The sequence below is a fragment of the Anopheles funestus genome, chromosome 3RL, assembly GCF_943734845.2.
Source record: "Anopheles funestus chromosome 3RL, idAnoFuneDA-416_04, whole genome shotgun sequence".
NCBI lineage: Eukaryota > Metazoa > Arthropoda > Insecta > Diptera > Culicidae > Anopheles > Anopheles funestus.
The window spans coordinates 72,406,047-72,427,292 of NC_064599.1; the positions used below are offsets into that span (position 1 = coordinate 72,406,047).

General features: G+C 36.7%; 2 protein-coding genes across 3 annotated transcripts in view; both read right to left on the reverse strand.

Annotated features, from left to right (window-relative positions):
- Window positions 1–21,246, reverse strand: part of LOC125768480 (single-stranded DNA-binding protein 3) — a 447,182-nt gene that overhangs the window by 157,629 nt on the left and 268,307 nt on the right. Inside the window, exon 14 of one of the 2 annotated variants that reach the window (XR_007418906.1) lies at window positions 5,048–5,057. The exons of the other annotated variant lie outside the window; for it this stretch is intronic. The gene's annotated coding sequence lies outside the window, so the exon portion shown is untranslated. Of the gene's footprint in view, window positions 1–5,047; window positions 5,058–21,246 lie in introns of those variants that run through there. 2 annotated transcript variants of the gene reach the window in all.
- LOC125768489 (transcription factor Sox-14) lies at window positions 6,436–20,922 on the reverse strand. The gene is made up of 2 exons (XM_049436231.1): window positions 18,844–20,922; window positions 6,436–8,318 (listed from the first exon to the last, which is right to left on the reverse strand). Exons 1-2 carry the CDS (start codon window positions 19,059–19,061, stop codon window positions 7,895–7,897), a joined length of 642 nt encoding a protein of 213 aa, XP_049292188.1. The 5' UTR covers window positions 19,062–20,922; the 3' UTR covers window positions 6,436–7,894.

Sequence of the window (21,246 nt, forward strand, 5' to 3'; positions counted from 1 at the left end):
TCAATGGGTTCTATTGATAAACTGATCGGAGAACCATAAAAACTGTTATCATACGCGAACAATACAAATAGGAGCATAAACGGGAAACATTGCCTTTGTGCGTTTTGCTGCAAGAGCTCTACGATACGGGGCGATTTCTGTTCCGTGTTTGCTATGCTTATCAATGAAAAAAAAACGAATTATCTTTGTGTGTTAGTTTTTGTGTGTTACGTTTCTTTTCTTTTACGGGGAACCCATTTTGCTCGCTTGCTCGGTTGCTCATGTTTGGCGTTGCATCCGGAAACATGGCGATGAATTGATAAATATCTAAATGACAATAATAATCCATTACGGTGCAGTTAATATATGGTTGGATGGAGTTGCGTCACCTGCTCTATGTTTGAATATTACCATTACAGAAAGTGTTTTAGGAGTAGGGCTGTTTTTGTGTTGTTATTATTAAGGTGATATTGTTTATCATTGTGTTAACTATGTTTATAATATCTATCAAGAGCAGTAGAAAGTGTGGAAATGCCGCATTAATGGCGACGAAGACTGTCTTAAAAAAAATTCTTAATTTGTGAAGAACTTGATATAAAAGGTATCAAACATGGTTCATTGAAGTTTTGGGTAAAGATAAATCTGATTTCAAATGAGTGAATGAGTCGTTATTAGGAGTCAGCTCGTTTAACGACTCATTTCCAACGACCTCATTAAACTACAGGTTTGAACCTGTATAAGCGAACAAGCGGGCTAGCATAAAGGACATGAAACAGGATACTTTTAGGATATTTATGGCGGATCATCCACTACGCAAACTAAGCGGCGCCGAGGCTAAAGGGGTCCCAAAATTTTTGGCACTTCCTCCGATCGGTCATTGTGGATCTATGCAAAATAAACCTCATTGATTTAAATATATCGACAGTGCAACTCTCTTTAGTTTTGGGGCCCCAACTAACATTCCGTTTAGAACTGTTAGACCTCCGAGAAGCTTGATCCGCCACTGCTCCTCAGGCTTTTTTGAAACCTAGCTTTTTTGAGTAATTTGGCATAATTTATTTATTTATCGAATTTGTTGAAATAAGGTTCTTTTCACTCAAATAATGCTTTAAATAAAAAAAGAATAGCATTAGCTTTTTATTGAGTAATTTAGCAAAATTTTATAAATTGAGTTATTTTAATCCGAATTGGTTGAAATGAGTTTCTTTTCACTCAAGTAATGCTTTGAATAAAAACAAGAATAAAAAACAATAAAAAATTTAAAAAAATCTAAAAACTTGAAAATTTCCTAAGGCCATAGCCTTAATTTTTTTTGAGTAATTAAGCAAAATTTTATAAATTGATTAATTTTAATGCGAATTTGTTGAAATAAGTTTCTTTTCACTCTATTTGATGCTTCAAAATAAAAAAGAACAAAAAATAAAAACAATCTATAAATTTGGAAATCTTCTAAGGCCTTAGCTTTTTTTGGACCGAAAGTGGACCGTATTAGTTACTGTAGTATATATTTATTATTGTATGTTTCACTAATTTTGTTTGCACCATTACGCAAACATAAAATGGACCAATTTTTTCCTTCTAAAGCCCGAAACGTTTTGTTTCATTGTAATCTTTGCTTTTTGCAAAAATGTCAAATCTTTTCTTCACAAGACGTGCCCTTTCACGCCTTTCAGAAGTGTCGGTTGCTTGTTTTTCTATCCCGAGCAGTTGCGGGCGCACAGCGAATATCAAATTTCATTTCGGCATGAACCATTTCCGGGTTTTTCCTACTTTTGCCAGGGTAGGTCCACTTGACACAATAAAGATGGTTGACCGGAAATAAGACGATTCTTATCGCTGCTCGCGTACTTACACCAGACCAGTGAAAATGAAAGAATGGTGGGGTTACAATGTCGCTTTTCTTTTCTTGTAATCGATCTGGTGCTGTGACATTTTTATCATTCTTTCATTTAGAAATAAACCTCTTTTTTTTCTTTCAAGACATTTATAATTTATTTTTATTAGTTTATGACGAGTTCAAAATAATAGAAAAAAATAACATCCTTTTGTGAATCCAACCTTTTGTGAATAATAGAGTTACATTCAAATGTAAAAATAGAAAATTTACAACCAGAGGATTGTAAATTATGAAAATTTCAACTTTTGCGGTTATCAAATTATTGTAATCTAATGTTGCGTAGAGAAGAAAAAAAAATCCTTCATGCTTTTCCTTTATTATATTTTGCGCTAAATGAAGTTAATGAACTTGACTGACTGACTGGTTGGTTGGAATTGCTGGGCGCGCGATTTGAACAGATTGGGGAAAAAATTCTTACCGTATAATTGCTTCACGCTGCGATAGGATGGGAGTGGAAATTAGTTTGAATTCAGCTGCAAATGAGCCATCATTCATTGATGGCGTGTTGCTTACCCGAACAAGGAAGGTAGCTATCCATCCGCCATCAACAATCGCATCGAAAGCAATGCGTATGTGTGTTTTCTTTTTTTGAATCCCTTTTTTGCGGCATTTAGAGTTTATAAAAAGTTGACAACAAATATAGGAAAAAAAGTAAGATAATCGGTAAAATAATCTAACATCCTTCTTATTCTTATTAAAGCAACTTAGATCCAACCGAATTCACCTTTCTTTTTTTCTTTTTATCTCCTTTTTTAAACATCTTTTGAACTAACTTCACATAAAAAAGGGCTTCACTTTTGTCGAACTTTTTCATCCGTCGATTCGTGTTTTTTTCTTCTTCGCCTTTTGCTGAAAACACTGCGAAGAAAAGACGATCCCGGAAAATTGCTTCATTATCGCTGATACCATTTTTATGGCACAATCTTCCGCACATTCGTGTCTTTCGTTTGTCTTGTCCTTGCACGCTGTGTTCGTTTTTCTTTTTGTAAATGCTTTCTACCATACTTTCCCGTAGCGTTTCGTAGAATGAAAATTTTCACCAAAAATCCTCAAAACGTCCATCGGCACCAGGTCTGTTTGGCAAACTTAATTAGGTACAAAAAAAGCTTATTATGATTTAATGCTTGTTTGTTCGTTCGGCATTCTTTTCGCTGAATGGTGCTCTGCGAGTTTGAGCAGCTTACGGTGTGGTGGATGGCAAATGATGGCCAAACTTCGGCCCAAAAATATAATAGAGCGAACAAGTTGAATACAATTATTGTGATTGTGTGCAGTGAACAATCATTATTTTATTGGGGCCATTTTGAGCCTGTGGGAGGCTCATTTTGGGAATCGAAAGAATATGCGCCAAGGTATATTTCGCTAACTTTTTCATTAGAAAATTTCATTTTCAATCGCTTCATAACATCTCCTGTCTTTTGAAAAAATATTCATGCTTTCTTATGTTGGTTCGGGCTTTCGATCGCATGCTGTCCCCTGATCGCTTATCGTTCGGCTGATGCTTTGTGCAAACATTAAACGAACGATAAGCGGGCACAAGAGTACTTCACTTTCGATGCACTTCATTTGTTTCTGCTTTAAGAGGCGTCCCAACGATTTGCCCCCGTCATTTACTTAGACAACTTCATCATAAACACCCCTAACACTGGGGGTGTTTTCCCAACCCCGAAAGAAGTGATTACCGTTTGATTGTTCTACCACGGCACTCAACAAAACGATCAACCATCGTGGCTAGTTGATTCTTCACACCAGTGTGTTTCCTTCAGATTTGGAAAAATCTATCCCGCCCGCCCGGAAAATGTTTCCCCTAACTCAACCAGATAGGGTGACGTATACGCCGTCGTAAATGGGGTGGCTCGGTACGCCTTGCGGGTGTGAACAACAACAACAATTTGTTCGGTTGATTTCCATCGGTAAACGGTTGCGGTGTTGATATCGTATGGGGTAAGCTTGTTGGGAAAACCCGAGGGGTGAGCTATCGCTCAGTGGAAAATAGAAGGGATAGATAAACGCCACACCACAACCGGTGTCATAATTTCTTATTTATTTTTCACTTCAGAATCTCACCCCTCCTCGACACGGTTGGGGTTGCGAGTTGTTTTTGAAGACAAATGGTCAAAATATTAATTAAGTGTAGTACATATGGAACTAATAATTTTTGTGTTCAAATTATTTAGTAATGAAATTAATTATGTATATAAGAAACTAAATAGAACATTTTTTAATTTTAATAATTTTGATGAACCATGACTTAGGTAATATTTTATTAAAATTGATACGTTGAGAATATTGATGGTCTTTTACTCGTTTTAAAAATATTTTTTTAATTTTATAATAACGCATTTAAAATATTCCATTTATATGATTTAAGGTACAATTACGAAGGATTTTGAAAATTTTATGATCCTATTTAATTTTTTTTTTGTTACATTTCTATGTTAAATTACATCTTCATTAATATAATTTTATACTTTCATATAATTTAACTGATTAAAAGTACTTTAAGCACAAAATGGATGGTAAATTAGAGTTTTAACAGATTTAAAACATACCTAGCATTAATATTCTCTTGTTGACTTATTTATCTAACACATATAAAATGGAAAAAATCTTTGTAATATCAAACGTAAGAAAAAAAATTAAAACATAAGATGTGAAAGTAATATTTATTTCATACTTCAAATAAATTTGGAGTATAAATGCTATTTTAAAAATTGTTTAAAGATTGTTTAAAATTAATTTTTAAGCTGTTAAATGTAATATCCTTTTTAAAATAAAATTCAAATAATTCGTATCTAAATTTTGACAGTGCCAAATGATTGCCATCACCCATTATGTACGTCACCCCATTCAAAACGTTTCACAAATTGTTTCTTTCGTTCCCTTGGGCGATGAGTGGAAATAAGCCCCGAAAGGAAAAGTATGCTACCGTTCAGGGTAAATTTGGAGAAATTAATTTTAAACCCAAAACAGCTTACTGAGATTGACTTTTGTTTAAAATGACTGTTGTTTTAAATTAAAAAAAGCGATTTAAAAAAAAGGATCATAATACCAAACAAGCATTAGTGCCGCGTGTCCTTTCAAATGGACTAACTCAAGGTGCAGATGATTGTGAGGCTTCAGTTCCATTCGAACACATACGCGTACTGCACGTGATTTGAATGCCGTACTGGTCCCAAAACTGTACAAAAGGTAAGACCTTTACCAAACACAATCCTTGCACTCGATCCCGGTGACAGTCGTTAGCTGGGTTACGCTTCCGTTATCATTTGGCGACCGGAAGTGAACCCAAAAAAATGGGCTCTTTCTTTCTCGCCTATCGTTTCTTTCATCCCTTTCGCCCAGTTTCCATTCGTATCCCTCTCGGAGCACATTAAGAGTCAATTCACGCATGACAGCAGCGGGATCACTACACCTGTCCGACGGTTTGGGGTCGCGTCGTAACTCGCACGTACACAAACGGATAACAATGAGTGTTAATAAAAGAAAACTCTGTATTCCCACGCGATCGGATCGAGGTTAGGGTTTTGATTGATTTTTTATATTTAAATTTGCTTTTGTTATTTACATGCCGGTTGTCGTAAATTTCGAGGGCGGGAATCGTTGAAGGAAGACACCGTGCACAAGGATGCTGCCGCTGTTGCTGTTGATGATGATGATGATGGGGTTGTTTGTGACGAAATATTGTACCACACGCTGCACGGTTTGTTCTGGTAGAATGTTGTTACTATCACCCCTTATCACGTCAAACGAATGATTTGGCAGGAGGTTTTTTCTGTTGTTGTCGGGAAGGGTTATGACTGCGATGTCCTTTTTGACGATACCGGTCACGTACACGACTGTAACAAAGCAAATGATGGTCATCCGGTGCAAAGTTACCGCCGCCTTTATGTGTGTGAATGGAAAAAAAGGAACCTGTACCACCGTCTATTGTACGCACAACAATGCACGTGAGAGCAACAATTGATGAAAAGAAAGGGACTTTTGATTCGACATTCGAATCGCTCGGCGTATGTATGTGTGTCGTATCATTTTTGGAATTGTGAAATTTTGATTAAATTTTACATCATTACTTAGTTTATATGTCTATTAGGATTTTTTTGATAATTGTTTAACTAAATCATGTTTTTTTTAAATTGATTCTTTTTCAATAAATTTTGTTTTTTAAACAGTGAATCAAAGAGTCCAAGTAAATGTTAAACAAAGGTCCACTAAGGTGTAAAATTCTCTATAAAATTGATCAACATTAGAACTAAAGTAAAATTTTCAAACTTATTCAATCGTTGTGTCCACAACCAAATTTTCACCTCTTTAAATTGTTCTAACACCGTAACACGAATGTATTTTATTTAGAAACAATCAAATGGTAACGCTGTGTAACGCATCTTTTTCGTTTCCCATGTTGCTGGGACACTTGTGCTTTTTTGGCTGCGAATAGGATTTTTTACGAACTGAAGATCTTCCAGACCTTCCAAGCTGTTTGAAGATGTGAACTAAATTCTGAAAAAAGGAAAGGTTAATATAATATAGTAAAGGCAGTCATAAAAAAACAAATACAATTTAATTTCGCTTTACTTAAAACTGTCTTTATTGTAGTGTATAACACTAAACACTGACAAGAGAGCCTCTGCAATGGGTAAAACCGACCGATGATCGATGTGTGACGCAACGGTCTCTGTGTCCAATTTTCTTCCATTGCTTGTTTTTTCCATTTTACTTAAAATATACAATCATGAGTTAACTAAGCATAATAATAATAGGTAACAATTTTGATTAATTTTCCCTTTCGGCAGCATAACTCCGTCATCCAACTCTATCTCCATTGTGGGTGTTTAGACATGACCATAAATTCACTGGGCTCTAGCTGGTTGTAGTACTATAAATAAATTGAGCAATGTAATAAACTTTGTTAAAAGAAAGGTAAAATTAAACCATTCCTTCCCGCTTTTATTGCCGCAAACAAAACCTTTAAACTCGAAACGTAAATGAGCAAAACGTTTGTGGTGTTTGTGTGCGAGCATGTGTGTGTGTTCTCTCTCTCTCTCTATCTTTGCTGTTCTTGTCCCTCGGTGACGGTAAAATGCGGTCAACTATGTGGCGTATATTTGCTTTCACTCGTTGATATGGTTTTTGTTCGTCTACGTGCGTTTACATCTGTCCTTATCACAATGTACACAATGGCCGTTATCATACCGTTTAAAATGGTATAAATTGCGTTAACGCTCGCTAAGAAGGGTAACGCGTTACCCGGTTTGCTGTTATGTTTTTTGCGCTCGCGTTACTCATTTGTCACCTTCATTTGTTTCGTCTTCGTGTTCACATCTTGGTTCGCAATCGATCGTTTTCATAGATCTTAAGTAAGTGTTTTTTATTATTATTACTTTGAGACATTTTGGACAGTTTACTGTTGCTGTTTCTTACTTACTATAACACTAACAGCATTTCACATATTTTTTTGTTTGTTTGTTACTCTTACAATAATACATTCCATCATTAGGCATTAGGTTTCTATCCACCTGGATGCTTTTTGCTGTAGTAATTTGTTTTTTTATTTTACACATGTTTACCACCATTTAGAGATGAATGATAGAAACTTATTAGGCAACTTTTACAGTTTTTAAAAATAAACACTACCATCAAGAAAGTCTTTTAAAGATAGACAACGATTGATTGTGCGCGTGAAAGGGTGAGAAAACGAACGCATTGGGTAAGATTGTATGTGCCGATTTATATGTATATCTGTTCATAAATAACCTATCAGCTTTTTCTTTGCTTGAGCTTTAGCACTGCCGACACACAAACACACGCCACGCATTCGCATTATCTTGTCATGAAGGACTTTTCAGTGATGGGAGGTTTATTTTTGAGAAGAAACACACTATTTTACACCATGGCTTTGATATGCGTATAAATGCGTTCCCCTAGGCCTGGAACGATATGTATTCTAGGTTGAGAGAATTACTACCTCGGTCAAATTAACTAGACATTATGGTCGGCGCCGTAGCGCAGTGGCGTAGGTCAGATGATGTTGCTGGACTGTATCGGTGAGGGTGGTGCCATCGGCGAGGGAGGCGACGTCTTGGGTGGTTTGATGTAGGACAGTGGCAGGGCGGCATGGGGAGGCACGGCATACGCAGACGGTACGACGGTGGACAGTAGATGGGGCCCGTACAGGTTCCAGAACGCTTTCTGGTGCAGATCGTAGGCGAAGTGGTAGGACGGGAAGATGCCGGGCGGTAGACCGACCGGTGTCGTCAGCTGGGTTGGGCTGAAGGAGGTCCGACCGACCGGTGACTGCGATTGGGGTGCTACCTCCTTCACCGATGACGAACCGTTCCCATTCGAATGGTTCGATCCGTTCGGTGTTGGCGATTTCACCAGTGGTTTCGGTTTCCTTCGTGGCCGATACTTGTAATCGGGATGCTCTTTCATGTGCAGTGCTCTGTGAATGAAAGTGTGCAAAGGTTTTTTAAATTAATGTTTAAATAAACAAAATGAGTTAATTCTTCGATAACAATTCAAGCAAAGCGGACCACAGCTCTTTGTGTATCTTTTTTTGTTACAAACATCGAGAGATTTCAACCCGATTGCAGCTTGCACGGTGTGACTGAAAGGTTTTTATTTTTTGGAAATAATATCAGGAAACTTATCGAACCGAAATGGGTTCAAAACAAATGTTGACATTGAATCAACACGTTGTAAGAACGAATGAAGAACCATATCCCAGGTATGCCGGGGTCACGCTTCACACGCAGTTGCCGGCAAAAAGGGTAATTTCGTAATCGATAATTTTATGTTTACTTGCCGTATCACGAATCGAACGCCGGTTTCGGAGAATTTGATGATCCCACTAGGCATGGGGGAAATGAGTGAAACCATTGTGTCTGTGTATACTGAATGCTTTGCTGATAAGAATGATATTTATGCCGTGGACGTAATTCCGAGAAAGGAAGAATTTTCCCCATTTTTTCTCAGTTCAGTCGTGTTTGTTTGATCAAAGCATTCTTTTTACAATTTCAAATGAATATTAAAACACTATCTAAAACAGTGGTGGTCGGATAAATATGACCAAATAATAATGGAAAAAAATAAAATTAACAAACAGTGCAATATTCGATACGAGCTTGAAATTAACGAAAAGTTTTCTTTGATGATAATTACAATTTTTTAAGATAATTGCCACCTTAGTCAATATGTTTTTGTTGCCTACAAAAGTAAGACCACTTTTGTGTCTTTATAATTTTTGCAGACAAACATAAGAAATTTAAACAAATAATGTCCAAGCTAAAATAGCCCATTGGATGGTGTACCCACTGATAGTACAAATTATTATTAAATAAGTTATTTTTGATTTTGGGAAAAAGCTCTACAAGTGAAGCTCTATGAAAATTAAAATTAGGTTCTTTATTTGAAAAAATAAAAACGGTTTCATGTTCGAATTATTACAATTATTTAGAGAATTGTTTTCGGTAATTGAAGAAACGCATATCCATCACAAATATCAAAGAGAACCGTTTAAAAAATATTGCGAGGCATACGTTGGTCTTAATTTGTTGACCATCACTGTAACTGCATCAGAAGCAAACGTTTTTGTGACATGGTGATAGAAGCATTAGTTGTTTTTAATAAAATAATAAACCCCATTCATGAAGGATTAATTTTTCTCTCCGATCTTCAAAATGCAAACGACAAACAATTTATTAGCCCCCTGTCGATAGGTTAATTCAGTATCAATACACTAAGTTCAGGATAATCCGCCAAAATAATCAAATAAATGATTGCTTCCCTTGTGCACACAAATCGCCAAACCTAGACACGGCCGAAAACAGATTCAATTGTTCAGTTTTTATGACTAAACTACCATCGAGTCGGAGAATCGGTCGACAAAATTGCTTCTGGTTTTATGTACGACAATGAGTCGCTCCGTACGAACCGCCTCATCCGGCGCATCGAACAGCGACTACATCGAACAACTCCGCGGATAACAATGCGTGACAATTGCGCTATTAATTGCGTGCGGAATAAAATGCTATAAAATGAAATAAAATAATACGGAACACCCACTCACGGTACGGGGCGCCATGCAACGGTCGAATGTGGGCATGTGCACATATGTATGTTACCGTTGGAAAATGGGCTCGTACTGCTTCGGGTGGCAGTTCTCCTGCTTGGAAAGCAAATAGGGAAGGAATATTTGCATTTAAAAAAGAATTGAAAAATCTTTCCATCCGCCATCATCCCGTACAGGGGGTCGATGAAGGGAGAAAGGGAGAATGCTACAAAGTGCGAAGGATTATGACACGGTTTTGGGATACGCAATCCCCCCTCATCACGTCATCTACCATGCGCCTCCATTACCAACTCGCCCCCAAACGTCAATGGGGGAAATTAATTTGATCCTGTTTTTCATTATTTCATCGAGCGTACCATTTGTTCGCTCATTATGCTACTTTTGTTGTACGCTTCACCAACAATTGTTTCGTCCTTTTTTTTGCTGGATTTGTTGTGTTGCTGTCGCCGAGCACGAGCTCCAGCTTCTGATGGATATGATTTCTGATTGCCGTACGTAACCGCTTTACCGGAATAAGCACAACGAAGGAACCGGGCGATTTTTTTTCACCCAGTGCAGACAATTTGATGTATTACTGTGCGGTAGTACAGTAATCTTTTCGATGGTTTGAAGTTGATTGCCGTTGTAACACGTATTGTGAGGCGCACGGCGAATAATATAAAAGCGTCCCGAAATAATCCGTTAAATTGATTTGGAATTAAATGTGCAAATCGAATAAAGCAAGCGTTATCGTATTCATGTTTTCGTTGTGTTTTACAAAAACTGGTCTTATTACTTTCGTTCCCAATTTTTTTTGGGTTGTTTCCAATTATTGTCTATAGCATTATTTGAGTGAAACGAAATTTATAAGAATAAATTCGTATTAAAATACATTAATTTATAAATTTTGCTAAACTACTCAAGAAAAAAGCTAAGGCTATATACCTATAGCCTTGGGAAATTTTCAAGTTTTTAGAATTTTTTTATTGTTTTCTTCTTTGTTGTTTTTTTTTATCTAAAGCAATATTTGAGTACAAAAAAATTTTTTCAACCAATTCGCATTAAAGTAAATCAATTTATATAATAAAATTTTGCTATATTACTCAAAAAAAAGCTAAGGCTATAGCCTTAGGAGATTGGCAAATTTATAGATTTTTTTATTTTTTCAATATTTTTTTTCTTTTTTCTTTATATCACTATTGGAGGAAAAGAATCTTATTTCAACAAATTCGCATTAAAATACATCAATTTATAAATTTTACTCTAAGTGAATTGTAATTTTGGGTTTGATGAAAATTATTTAATTTTTGTGTTATGTTATGCAGTATTCGTAGCAAAACCTTTGAGAAAGATAAATATTTAAAATTTGCTCTATGATTTTGTTCTTCACCTTTAGTTAACCTACGAGTTGCCCCTTCGTTTAAAGGGGTTGCGTTGAAATTATTAGATTCATTTTTCGATTTTAAGCTTTTCGCAGAACTGTAATGTTGATCGTATTTTAACAATCTTGGGTGGGCTGTATATTGAAGACAAAAATCATTATGTGTAACCAATTCCCCTCTTCTTCAGTCGTTAATATAGTTGATATAATGAAGCTAGGTTATGTTTTTGAAGATCCTAACAGTAATACCTCTACCTGCGTTACATAGTGGTTGATTGAGCCCTTATGTCATATTCCCTTGGCCAATCAGAACTTAAACTCTAAGCACTTCCAGCTAAAGAAATTAAAAAAAGACACCAGCTACATAAATCTATTGTTTTCGATGACTAGTAAAAGATATTCAATGTAATTTCAGGAAACAAAAACTAAAAATACAAAAACAGTAACCTCTATAGCTGAATAGTGCTTTAGCTAAAAGCCAGGAACAATTTGAAAAAAAAAACGAAAAAAACCCCTCCTCGTGATGGAGAAGCTATCAACAAATGTTATACCCTGCTTGCCAACAACGTGTGACTGATAAGCGGATTTGGTGAGCTGTACCGGGAGGGCTGAACATTTCGTGTTCAGCTAGTTCCGTTCGCACCTTCTCCACGTGGTTGGATGCGTGTTTTTTAAAAAAAGAGCACCAAAAGAAGGTACGGCACTTCTTTCTTCTATGCGTGGGGTGTAAAGTTCCGGATTGTGCTCTGCTACTTATCTGATATGACACCCGAAACGGGCGTTTATCGCACTGTGTCATCTTTATTGTTTGCAAAATATCTCCTGACTGTGTGACTTAGGCTAGTGTGCCCCTTTGGGAGTGTTGTTGGAGTGAATATTTGTAACAATTTAAAGTGCAATGTTAGGAATTCCGACTTCCATCACAATAAACCGCGTTCATAATTTTTTGTTATCCATTTGAAATGTTCTTCTAATAAATGTGAAATAAATGTGTAAATATAACAAAGCATCACTTTGTAAATGTTTGCACTGTATTATTCCTTCCCCAACAAGACAAGAAAAAAAAAACCTTCCTTTGCCTTATCTCACTTCACGTTAGTTTTATGTCCCTGTCGGTGCTACTACCATCAAGTAGCTACAGTTTATCTCCTGCTACGGTTATGTCTTGTACGAAAAGTCATTAAAAAAACACACACACCCAATGAAGGACGAACCAATCCCGTCATAAAGTGACAACGAAAAAGGGAAGCAACAGAAAAAAAGTCAACCAAAAACGCATTAAACCTCAACCACCTTTGTCGAGTGTGTGCGCAAAACATGAGCTCTAAATTAGTTTTGTGTAACATGAATCCTGCTGTTTAAGACAGATAGCACCACCAGCATCAACATCCTCAAGTATGCGGTCGAACCTATTCTTCTGCCGATTGCTAGCGATTGTTGCTCTATCCGTTGTTCTGTGTTGCTTGTGTTTCATGCGTTTCCGTCGCATTGTAATTTACTTGCCACTTGATACGGCAGGCATCATAATAGCGTGTGTGAGTCAAGGACTTCCTTTCATATGGCTCCGAATGTTACAACTAGGCAGAGTCGAACAAAACCAACAACAAAAAAAAACCCTCCAGAAGAACAGAAACTAATAAATTTTACTGTATTATTTTGCCGTTTTCATCTCATTTCGGTGAACTTCTCCTTACGGGAGACATCAACATCGAAAAGGACACTCCAGATGTGTTTGCTTTGCAGCTTATACTCCTGTAAGCCACATATCCATGTGTGTGTGCAGCACAAGAAATTGTTTATTTGCCTCTACCATGCCTGAGTGTCTTTTATCTGTTTCTGTTTTTCTTTCCCTTGATGATCGTTCCGAAGAAAGCGAAGGAAAATTAAATAAAATGTCTTTTCACGCACACAAACGCTTTCACTCTTTATCTTCGTCTATTCATTCATTTTTCTGAGGCTGTGTTCTACGCAACATCGGTTTGCCAATGATGTCCACAATGATGTTTGAATTTGCCGGCTATAGATGAAGCCGAAGGGTAATGTAATCAAGGCTAGTATCGTTGGAAAGAAATCAGCAAACACCGCTTGGTGCTTCCCTCATGTACTGTCCCAAAAGTACCAACAATCGCCATACATTGGGACAGAATTGCAGTGTACGCCTGGTCGTGCCTAGGAGTGCCGTAGCTCGTTGTCAACTTGATTGTTTGTCTTTTTGAGGTAGACTCAGAGGGTGTCACAGTACAGTGACAATGGGCTTAAAATTGAAACACAACACAGCTCCGATGAGAACATTTAAGCCAGACTCCATAAATACACACACACAATAGACTGAAACAAACGGACCTCGGAAGCTCTCGGTACAACTTCAGTGATGCACTTTGCCTGAGTGAGAAGTCTGTTGCCATTGAGCGAAATTCATTCATTCATAGTGTGAACGAAGTTACCGAAACGGGGGTTCGGAAGGCTACATTTGGCCACACAAAAAGGCAGTAATTTTCGACCCTTTATCGATGGTTTCATTTATTTCAACCCGTAGCTGCACGACCGTCCGTTGGCATTTGACTGACGTCAACAATTCGATGAAATGCATCGGAATTGCATCAACGGCCTATGTCTGGTGCATTGGAGAAGAGAACCAAGGAAACAATGGGCGTGTTAACACTTACTCAAAGCAAAATAATGAATCCTTTCTAAAACGGGAAAACAATGTACCAGAATGGTGTGACAATTCCAAAACGTACGCACAATTTAACATACGGACCGATGATGGAATGGAAATGAATTCACCGGTGCTGGATTAATAAATGAAACTATCGGAAAAGAAACATGACACATTGTGATTGAGCTAACAGACAAGATTGCTCAATAAATGTTTTTAACCGGTGTGAAACCTCCCTCGTAAGTGTCGGACAGTGGTCATTTAGTGGGTGGGTGGAATAATTGCGGAAAGTAATTAAGTCGTTTCATTCTCTTAATTAAGGTTCGTTTCCCCTCCGGAAAGGATACATTTTCCTGGACATCCGGTTTTCCGTTTGCTACGAGCTACCAAAGATATGGGAAGAGTGTTAGCTTATTTTGGTACGCAAACATATCACGAGAGTGCCATTTCTTTAGTGCTGTGGCTTAGCATTCGGTCTAATACACTGTAGATTGGGGTTCAAATCTCATGCGGAACTTGACTTTCCTAAAGGCAAAGTAAGGCGATTGTAAATAAATTTTCTTGTGGGTTTTCTTCTTTGTTTGATTTGAGACGATCAAGCATCATCCTGTCTGTTTTCTTATAAGTTTTAATAATAATTAAAAGCTTTTCAAAAATCAGGCCATGCTCACAAGATTTTCCTAGATAAATATTACTGATCGTAATTAGTTTGTATGGCCTCAAGTGTCATAAATAGTTCCTAGTTTGTTGTTTGCATTTGAATTATTTATAGCGTTTTGTGCAAAGTCTGCGACATAATTAAATAAACATTTAGTTGTTGAACAATATCATGAAGTTCATGTCTTGATATTCACGATCACTCAAGGGTAATCGATGTTTTAAATAATTATCCACGCACGTATTTTTTAAACTTCTGGCAGCGATGCACTTCTTTAAATTATCCACGAATTATCCCGAAATGTTTTCTTGTTGAGACAGAACTGAATGCATGACTTTGAATATCTATTCTGAAGATTCATAAATGCTCATAGGTTTTTAAATCCTCATATATACATAAATCTTTAAGCATCTTCTATACTAAAGTGACCAAAGACTAAAATTTTTACGTATGTTTTATGTCTTTAGCTGATGAATACTGATAAAACAACGCAATTTTAAAAACAATTTTAAAGCTAAAAACATAATAAATATAACCGAGTATGGTACTTGGGCTAAGACAAAGGACAAGGAGGAAATGCCTTGTGAAAATTGCAATCACTTCAGCCCTCTGTGGCTGACAACACGGTTAAAGCCGTAATCATGTAATATAAAAAACAATAAAATAACATAATAAATATCTTAAAGAATGATTCTTTAAAGATTTTTATATCTATGAGAATCTAGGGTTTATGATTTTTTTATGGTACGGTAATATTTGAGGATTCAACTAGAATATTTTAGGATTCAGCTCCTGTGCTGTTTAAAAAAACTCCTCACTGAGGATACATATCCTTGATTATTTAAAAAAAAGTCCTTAGACTACAGAGAATATCCATCTTGCCAATTTACCCTACATAAAGTAATATAATTACCCAGTAAGCAATATTAAATCATCAGAACTATGATTGTTTATTTGTAATGTTTACTTCTGTAAGATTATGTTAGTTTTGTTAAGGACTACAGTTGAAGATGAAACGTAAAAAACGACATATGGTTTCCATTTCCATGTTTAAATGATTTTCAATTAATAATAACAGTCAACAAAAGAACACTTTGCTTAACATTTTAATCTAGCTGCTGCTGCTGCTGCTGGTAAAAGGGTAAAATTCGTAGCTATTCTACCAGATGCAAAAGTGTCATTTGTCACGAGAGTGTCGTTACAGTTCTTGTGTTGCTTCAGTCAACAGTAAACACGATCAGCAAAAAAAAACTCAACTTCAAAGCCCTACTTGACCACCGATGGTTGTCGTCTGCCGTATCCTCCCTTATGGTTGATTTTTATCACTTCACAGCACAACAGCGAATGCAAATTATGGTTGTGAGGACCAATGGAAGTGTCCTTCAGCAGGATGTTTAGTTTTCCCAACAATCGAAACTGTCACCCGACGGGGGTCGTGTAGTCGTAAATATTTTTTTTTTCCTCTCTTCAAACACAACAACAAGCGTATGTCACGCGAGTCAAGATTTCCGTTCTCATCCGTCTCGTTGTGCTTAAATCGTTCCAGATTTTAGTGTTTTATACCAATTCTTCTGCTTGTGTTTACTTGTGGATCTGTTGGTCGAGCTGGTGCCGCTTACCAAGATGCGGCTATTTACCAAAGGATCACCACCGAAGGGATGTACACAAACACACATGGGGTGTATTATGATCATGCACTGGTTGCTTTTAGCTACCCAAAAAGCAAATCAGTGCAGTTGGCTTTCTTTTCAAAGGATGTGTTTTATTCAGCAACAATGGTGCACTTTCATCCGTAGGCCGTATTCATGCAAAAGGGAACCTCTAATGAGAACGGTTATGTCACACACAAAAGACGCAGTGTTTGATGAAAGAATTTCTTCTCTAAATCAATACACTCTTGCCATGCAGTAAAAATGTTTTACGACCGACTAAGCGTTGAAGTACGTTAACGCGATTGTTTCTGGCTCTTCCTCTTTCAGTTGGCCGTGGTCTTGGTTTGAAAGGTCTGGCTACATGGTCGTGATTAAACACATCTGGTTTTGATTGGGCAAATCCATACAAGGGCATTTTTTGTTTGACGAACAATATATGGTTATTTTTCAGATCTGGAGCTTTCGAGATTTGGGACGTGTGTGTTTTTTCTGAAAACCAGCTGTACAATTGTAATTTGTCTGGAATGGTTTCTAGTGTGTTCCAATTTTTGCGACAAATATGTTGCGTAATTTTGCAAATTTTACATGCGATAGAAACCGTACCGTCTTTACGTATTATGGATCAGATAAGACGAGAACGTCCTTGGCGTGTTATGTTATTCGTAAGATTGTGTAATCGTTTTTTTTGTTTGTAAATATACTATTTTTTCCATTGTTGGAATAGACAAATTTATTGTTCTTCAAAAGTGACGATGAAAAGGATTTCCGTTTTAAACCTAGTTTTTTTTTATTATTTACATAACCAAAATAAAAAATATATAACTGGTAAAATACTTTGGACTATTAAATAAAAATTAGTAAGGTAAAATAATGACGACTTAAAAACAATTTAATAATTGATAAAACATATTTAAATGAGATTGATATAGTTAACTTATCCATTCTTATGATTGTTTGTTGAAAAAATGTGTTTAAATTTCTTTTGAATTCTTATTTTGGCGTTGATTTTAATCATTCGTTCAACAATATTGTTTGCTTCTTTAAAAAAAATGACGAGAAAAAGATTCCAAGATTTTACAAACGCAAATAATATTAGATTAGTTGTTACATGTAATTTATATTGTTACTTCAGTGGACATCTGTGGGCTTGAGAACATTTTTGAAAATGTAAATTAAATGTTCAATATTTATGAAAATTTGAAATCTTCCGCTGACTGGTTTAACAAGGCCTAACATCCTCCCCAAATTTTTGTTAAAGTTAAAGTGCTCGAATCTATTGTTAAATAACCTGGACATAGAGGAAATAGGGTCATTTGCTTCAAACTGTTTGTCTCTGAATTCAACACATAATAATTATCTGTGTTTCGATAAAATTCCAGCATTAAAATGATCTTGTGCTTAAATCAATATAGAAGATTTAAATGCCATAAATGATGAAGAAAGTAATTCATAATTAAGAAATAAATTAATTGGTGGATTTTTTTAAACGATCTATATTTTATATTTCATTATAACATATACTTCTATATATAATGTATGTGCTCTCAATATGTCTAAAATCCAAATTCGAAATTCGAAGACTATCGTCATGCTTTTTTTTAACATTCAATGAATCGGCAAAGACCCGAGTCACTCATTGCGTAAAATGGACTTTGGGTTTGACATTTGACTCATGATGACGAAGAGGTAAATTCGAGCCTAAGGTACTCATCAGTTTAACGTTCTCAAACATACATGCTCTAGTCTAAGATAACAAATTTCACATATCATCAAAAAATAGTGATCTAAAGAGTCCTTCTTGGATAAAAATAGTAACATCAAATAGAATACTTTAAAGATACTTTAACCATCACCTTCTTCATCACCATTTTCACAAAAAATGTTGAAAATTTATAGAAAACAAAATTGAATTAGTAGAGAAACTAATTGAATTCCATTCCGCTCGAGAATGATTAATTACAAATAATTTGCTCATTTTTTTTTTAATTTGCACCACCATAAAAGCGCAATCTTTCGGTTTCCAAATCCAACCAGCTTATCAATCTTTCCTTACTATAATAGGAATACAGTGACTGTTCGCACTTCCAACAATTGCTCAAATATCAGCTAATTAGTAGGGCTCGACAAGGGCTTTACAGCTCACGTTCCTGGAGCAAATCGATTGAAGCCGGCATTAAAATCTTTTCCATTTTTTTGTTTTGTTTTTCAAATGTGTACTAACACGTTTATGATGATCGATAACATGAAACAGTGGGAACTGAACCATCATCATCATCATCATCATCCAGTGGTGGAGTATATGCCTTATCACCGGCGACTGTCTCCAACCCTCTTTTCCTTATTAGTCGCCATTATATGAAAACAAATAGCATGAGTCAGGAGGTCTCTTGCGCAACTTTTTTTTTGTTCACAAATTATTTACGACCCAACCCTGCCAAAACACCTAACCTCATGAAGAATTCGCTTTAATTCGCTTCATCATGATGAGATGGTTCGTTTGTTTGTGGTTCGCTGCAACGGGAAAGGACACCGCCGACGGGGAATCTGCCTGTTTTGCGTTCACTTACCTTAACCGTTTCGCTTCATCGATGAAGGGTCGCTTTTCGCCCTCGGTTAGCAGCTTCCATTGGGCGCCAAGATTTTTCGATATCTCCGAATTGTGCATCTTCGGATTGTCCTGAGCCATTTTGCGCCGCTGGCCGCGGGACCACACCATGAACGCGTTCATCGGCCGCTTTATGTGTTCGCTGACCGAGCTGTGATTTTTCGACGTGGTCATGTCCATTGTTGTTGGCTGGTTGTTTCACTTTCCCGGTTTTGTTCTTGCTTGCCGCTGCGTCACTAGGAACGGCACATACAACACACACCTTGACAAACAGCACAATATTTATGCTGCTTAAACACACGGATGCTTATTAGCACTTTGTCTTCTGCTGTCACATCAAATCACACTTTATCTTTACGTTTTGTTTAATTGGTATCAAGCACGTACTAAAATGCACACAACCGATCTCGGAGTGTCGGAAGGGTGTGTTTGTGTTATCACCGCGATGGTAAACCTTAGAAAAGTGGGTCTTATCATGCGTGTTGCTTGGCGTGTTGCAATTGTTTCTAGCCGGCAATCGATACACACAAAACCTCCGACAGCAAATAAATATGACCTGATTTTGCAAAAGATTGCGGAAGCATTGCAATGCACAGTGAAATTCACTTCACTTCCTACTGACGAGTGTCATTTTGTTGGGAAATAAAAACTAAAGCAAATTTAATTTCTTTTTTTTTGTTGCTCAACTTTCTCCTGATTAGTCACACTTGCAGTGTCATTTGCACTAAAACACGTAGCAATTAAAAAACGACCGTTAAAAAATCGGATGTACTCTTACGACGGATGTGTGTTCGTATGCCGATCCCCCGGTTGAACCGTAACGCACGTCTACTAGCAGCACGCGATACGCGACACTAAGGCTACGCGACGGTGAAACATCTCGTGCGGCTCAACAATCGCGTCGTACTGAGTGCTTTGGGGCCGAGATTCCGATGTTTTCACGCTGGGTTCTAAGCGCATAATGGTCCCTATCATAATCTGTACCACTGTTGATATTTTGATAAAAAAGGGAAGACTCTAACCGAACACACACACACACACTCAGGCCCATGCGTGTTACCGCGTGTGAGCGTTACAGTTGGTGTGGCATTTTGGTTCACTCTCGCGCATTTGCTTCGGGATCGTTGTACACGAGTGTGTGTTTGTGTGTGGATTGTGGGTGTCTCGTCAGAACGTGGCGAACGCAAAGTAACCAGATCAGGCAAAAAAGGGCAACAGAAACAAAGCAGTAAAAAAAACTACAACAATCATAAAGCGCACAAACAGACACGCTCTCCTAAATGTGTTGACTAACTGTGAAGTTTGAATGGGAAAAGGGATGAAAAACATCCACTTTGGTGCGTGAAAAACAGGGAAAGCATTCCCAAATAATGAGAAAGGAACAAAAAGAAAAACACACACGCAAACGCTTGTCTACGCTCTTTCGACGCAGATGCAGCGGCGTTTGTGAGGATTTTTTTTGGGAGAAAAGTTTTTACGCACATGTGTTTCGGCGTACGGACAAAACAACGAGAGATGTTGCAATAGAAGACACTGGAAGCGTTTTTCCGCCCGGGAGGGTGGAGGGTTGGAAAAGTAGACGAAGGGCACAGGATGCTCATACATAAATGATGCAAGTTTGAAAGGGATGGCTCTTTGAAAAAATGAAGGGCCAAAGCATCTCAACGAAGATAAGAGAGAGAGAGAGAGAGGGAGAGAATATGAGTATGTCGAGTAGGCGGACAGTTTAGCGTGAGTAAATGCTTTCTCTCATGTAAAGTCCGTAAAGGCTGATTTTTAGGATAAGAACCCTTTTTTGTGAGTGTATAGGGTAGTAAAAACTGGTCGATGAATGAAACTCGTCGAGCAGGTTGTATCAATTACCTTAATCATAATGTTTTCCATTGTTTTTGTTTTCTTTCTTTTTTGTGTTGTTATACGTTTTTATCATACTTTTAAATATTAGTAATGAATGGGATGTTAAAGAATTGTTTTTTTAATTGTAAAAATAAATTTGTAAATGATTAAAAAAGGATAATTACTTAGTTAACATAAAAAATAATAAGATAGACAATCAAACACCAAGATAAAAAATTATAAAAAAATATAATATATTTATTTTAATCTACAACCCAATTTCGTTCATCATATTTGTTGGGCAACTAAACTTTTCAATCTTGCACAGTGAAAATGTAATAATTGATTATAAATAAATAATGTTAAAATAACATCAATAAATGATAAAGTAAACAAGTTATTAATATAGTTCTAGCTAAGTAATTACACACTAAGACGTTTTTCCGGGTGTTGGTTTATCCGTGTTGATACTTTGTAAGCAAACACTTATTTCTCTTTTGCTATAATAAAACACAAAGTGAAAGGAAGT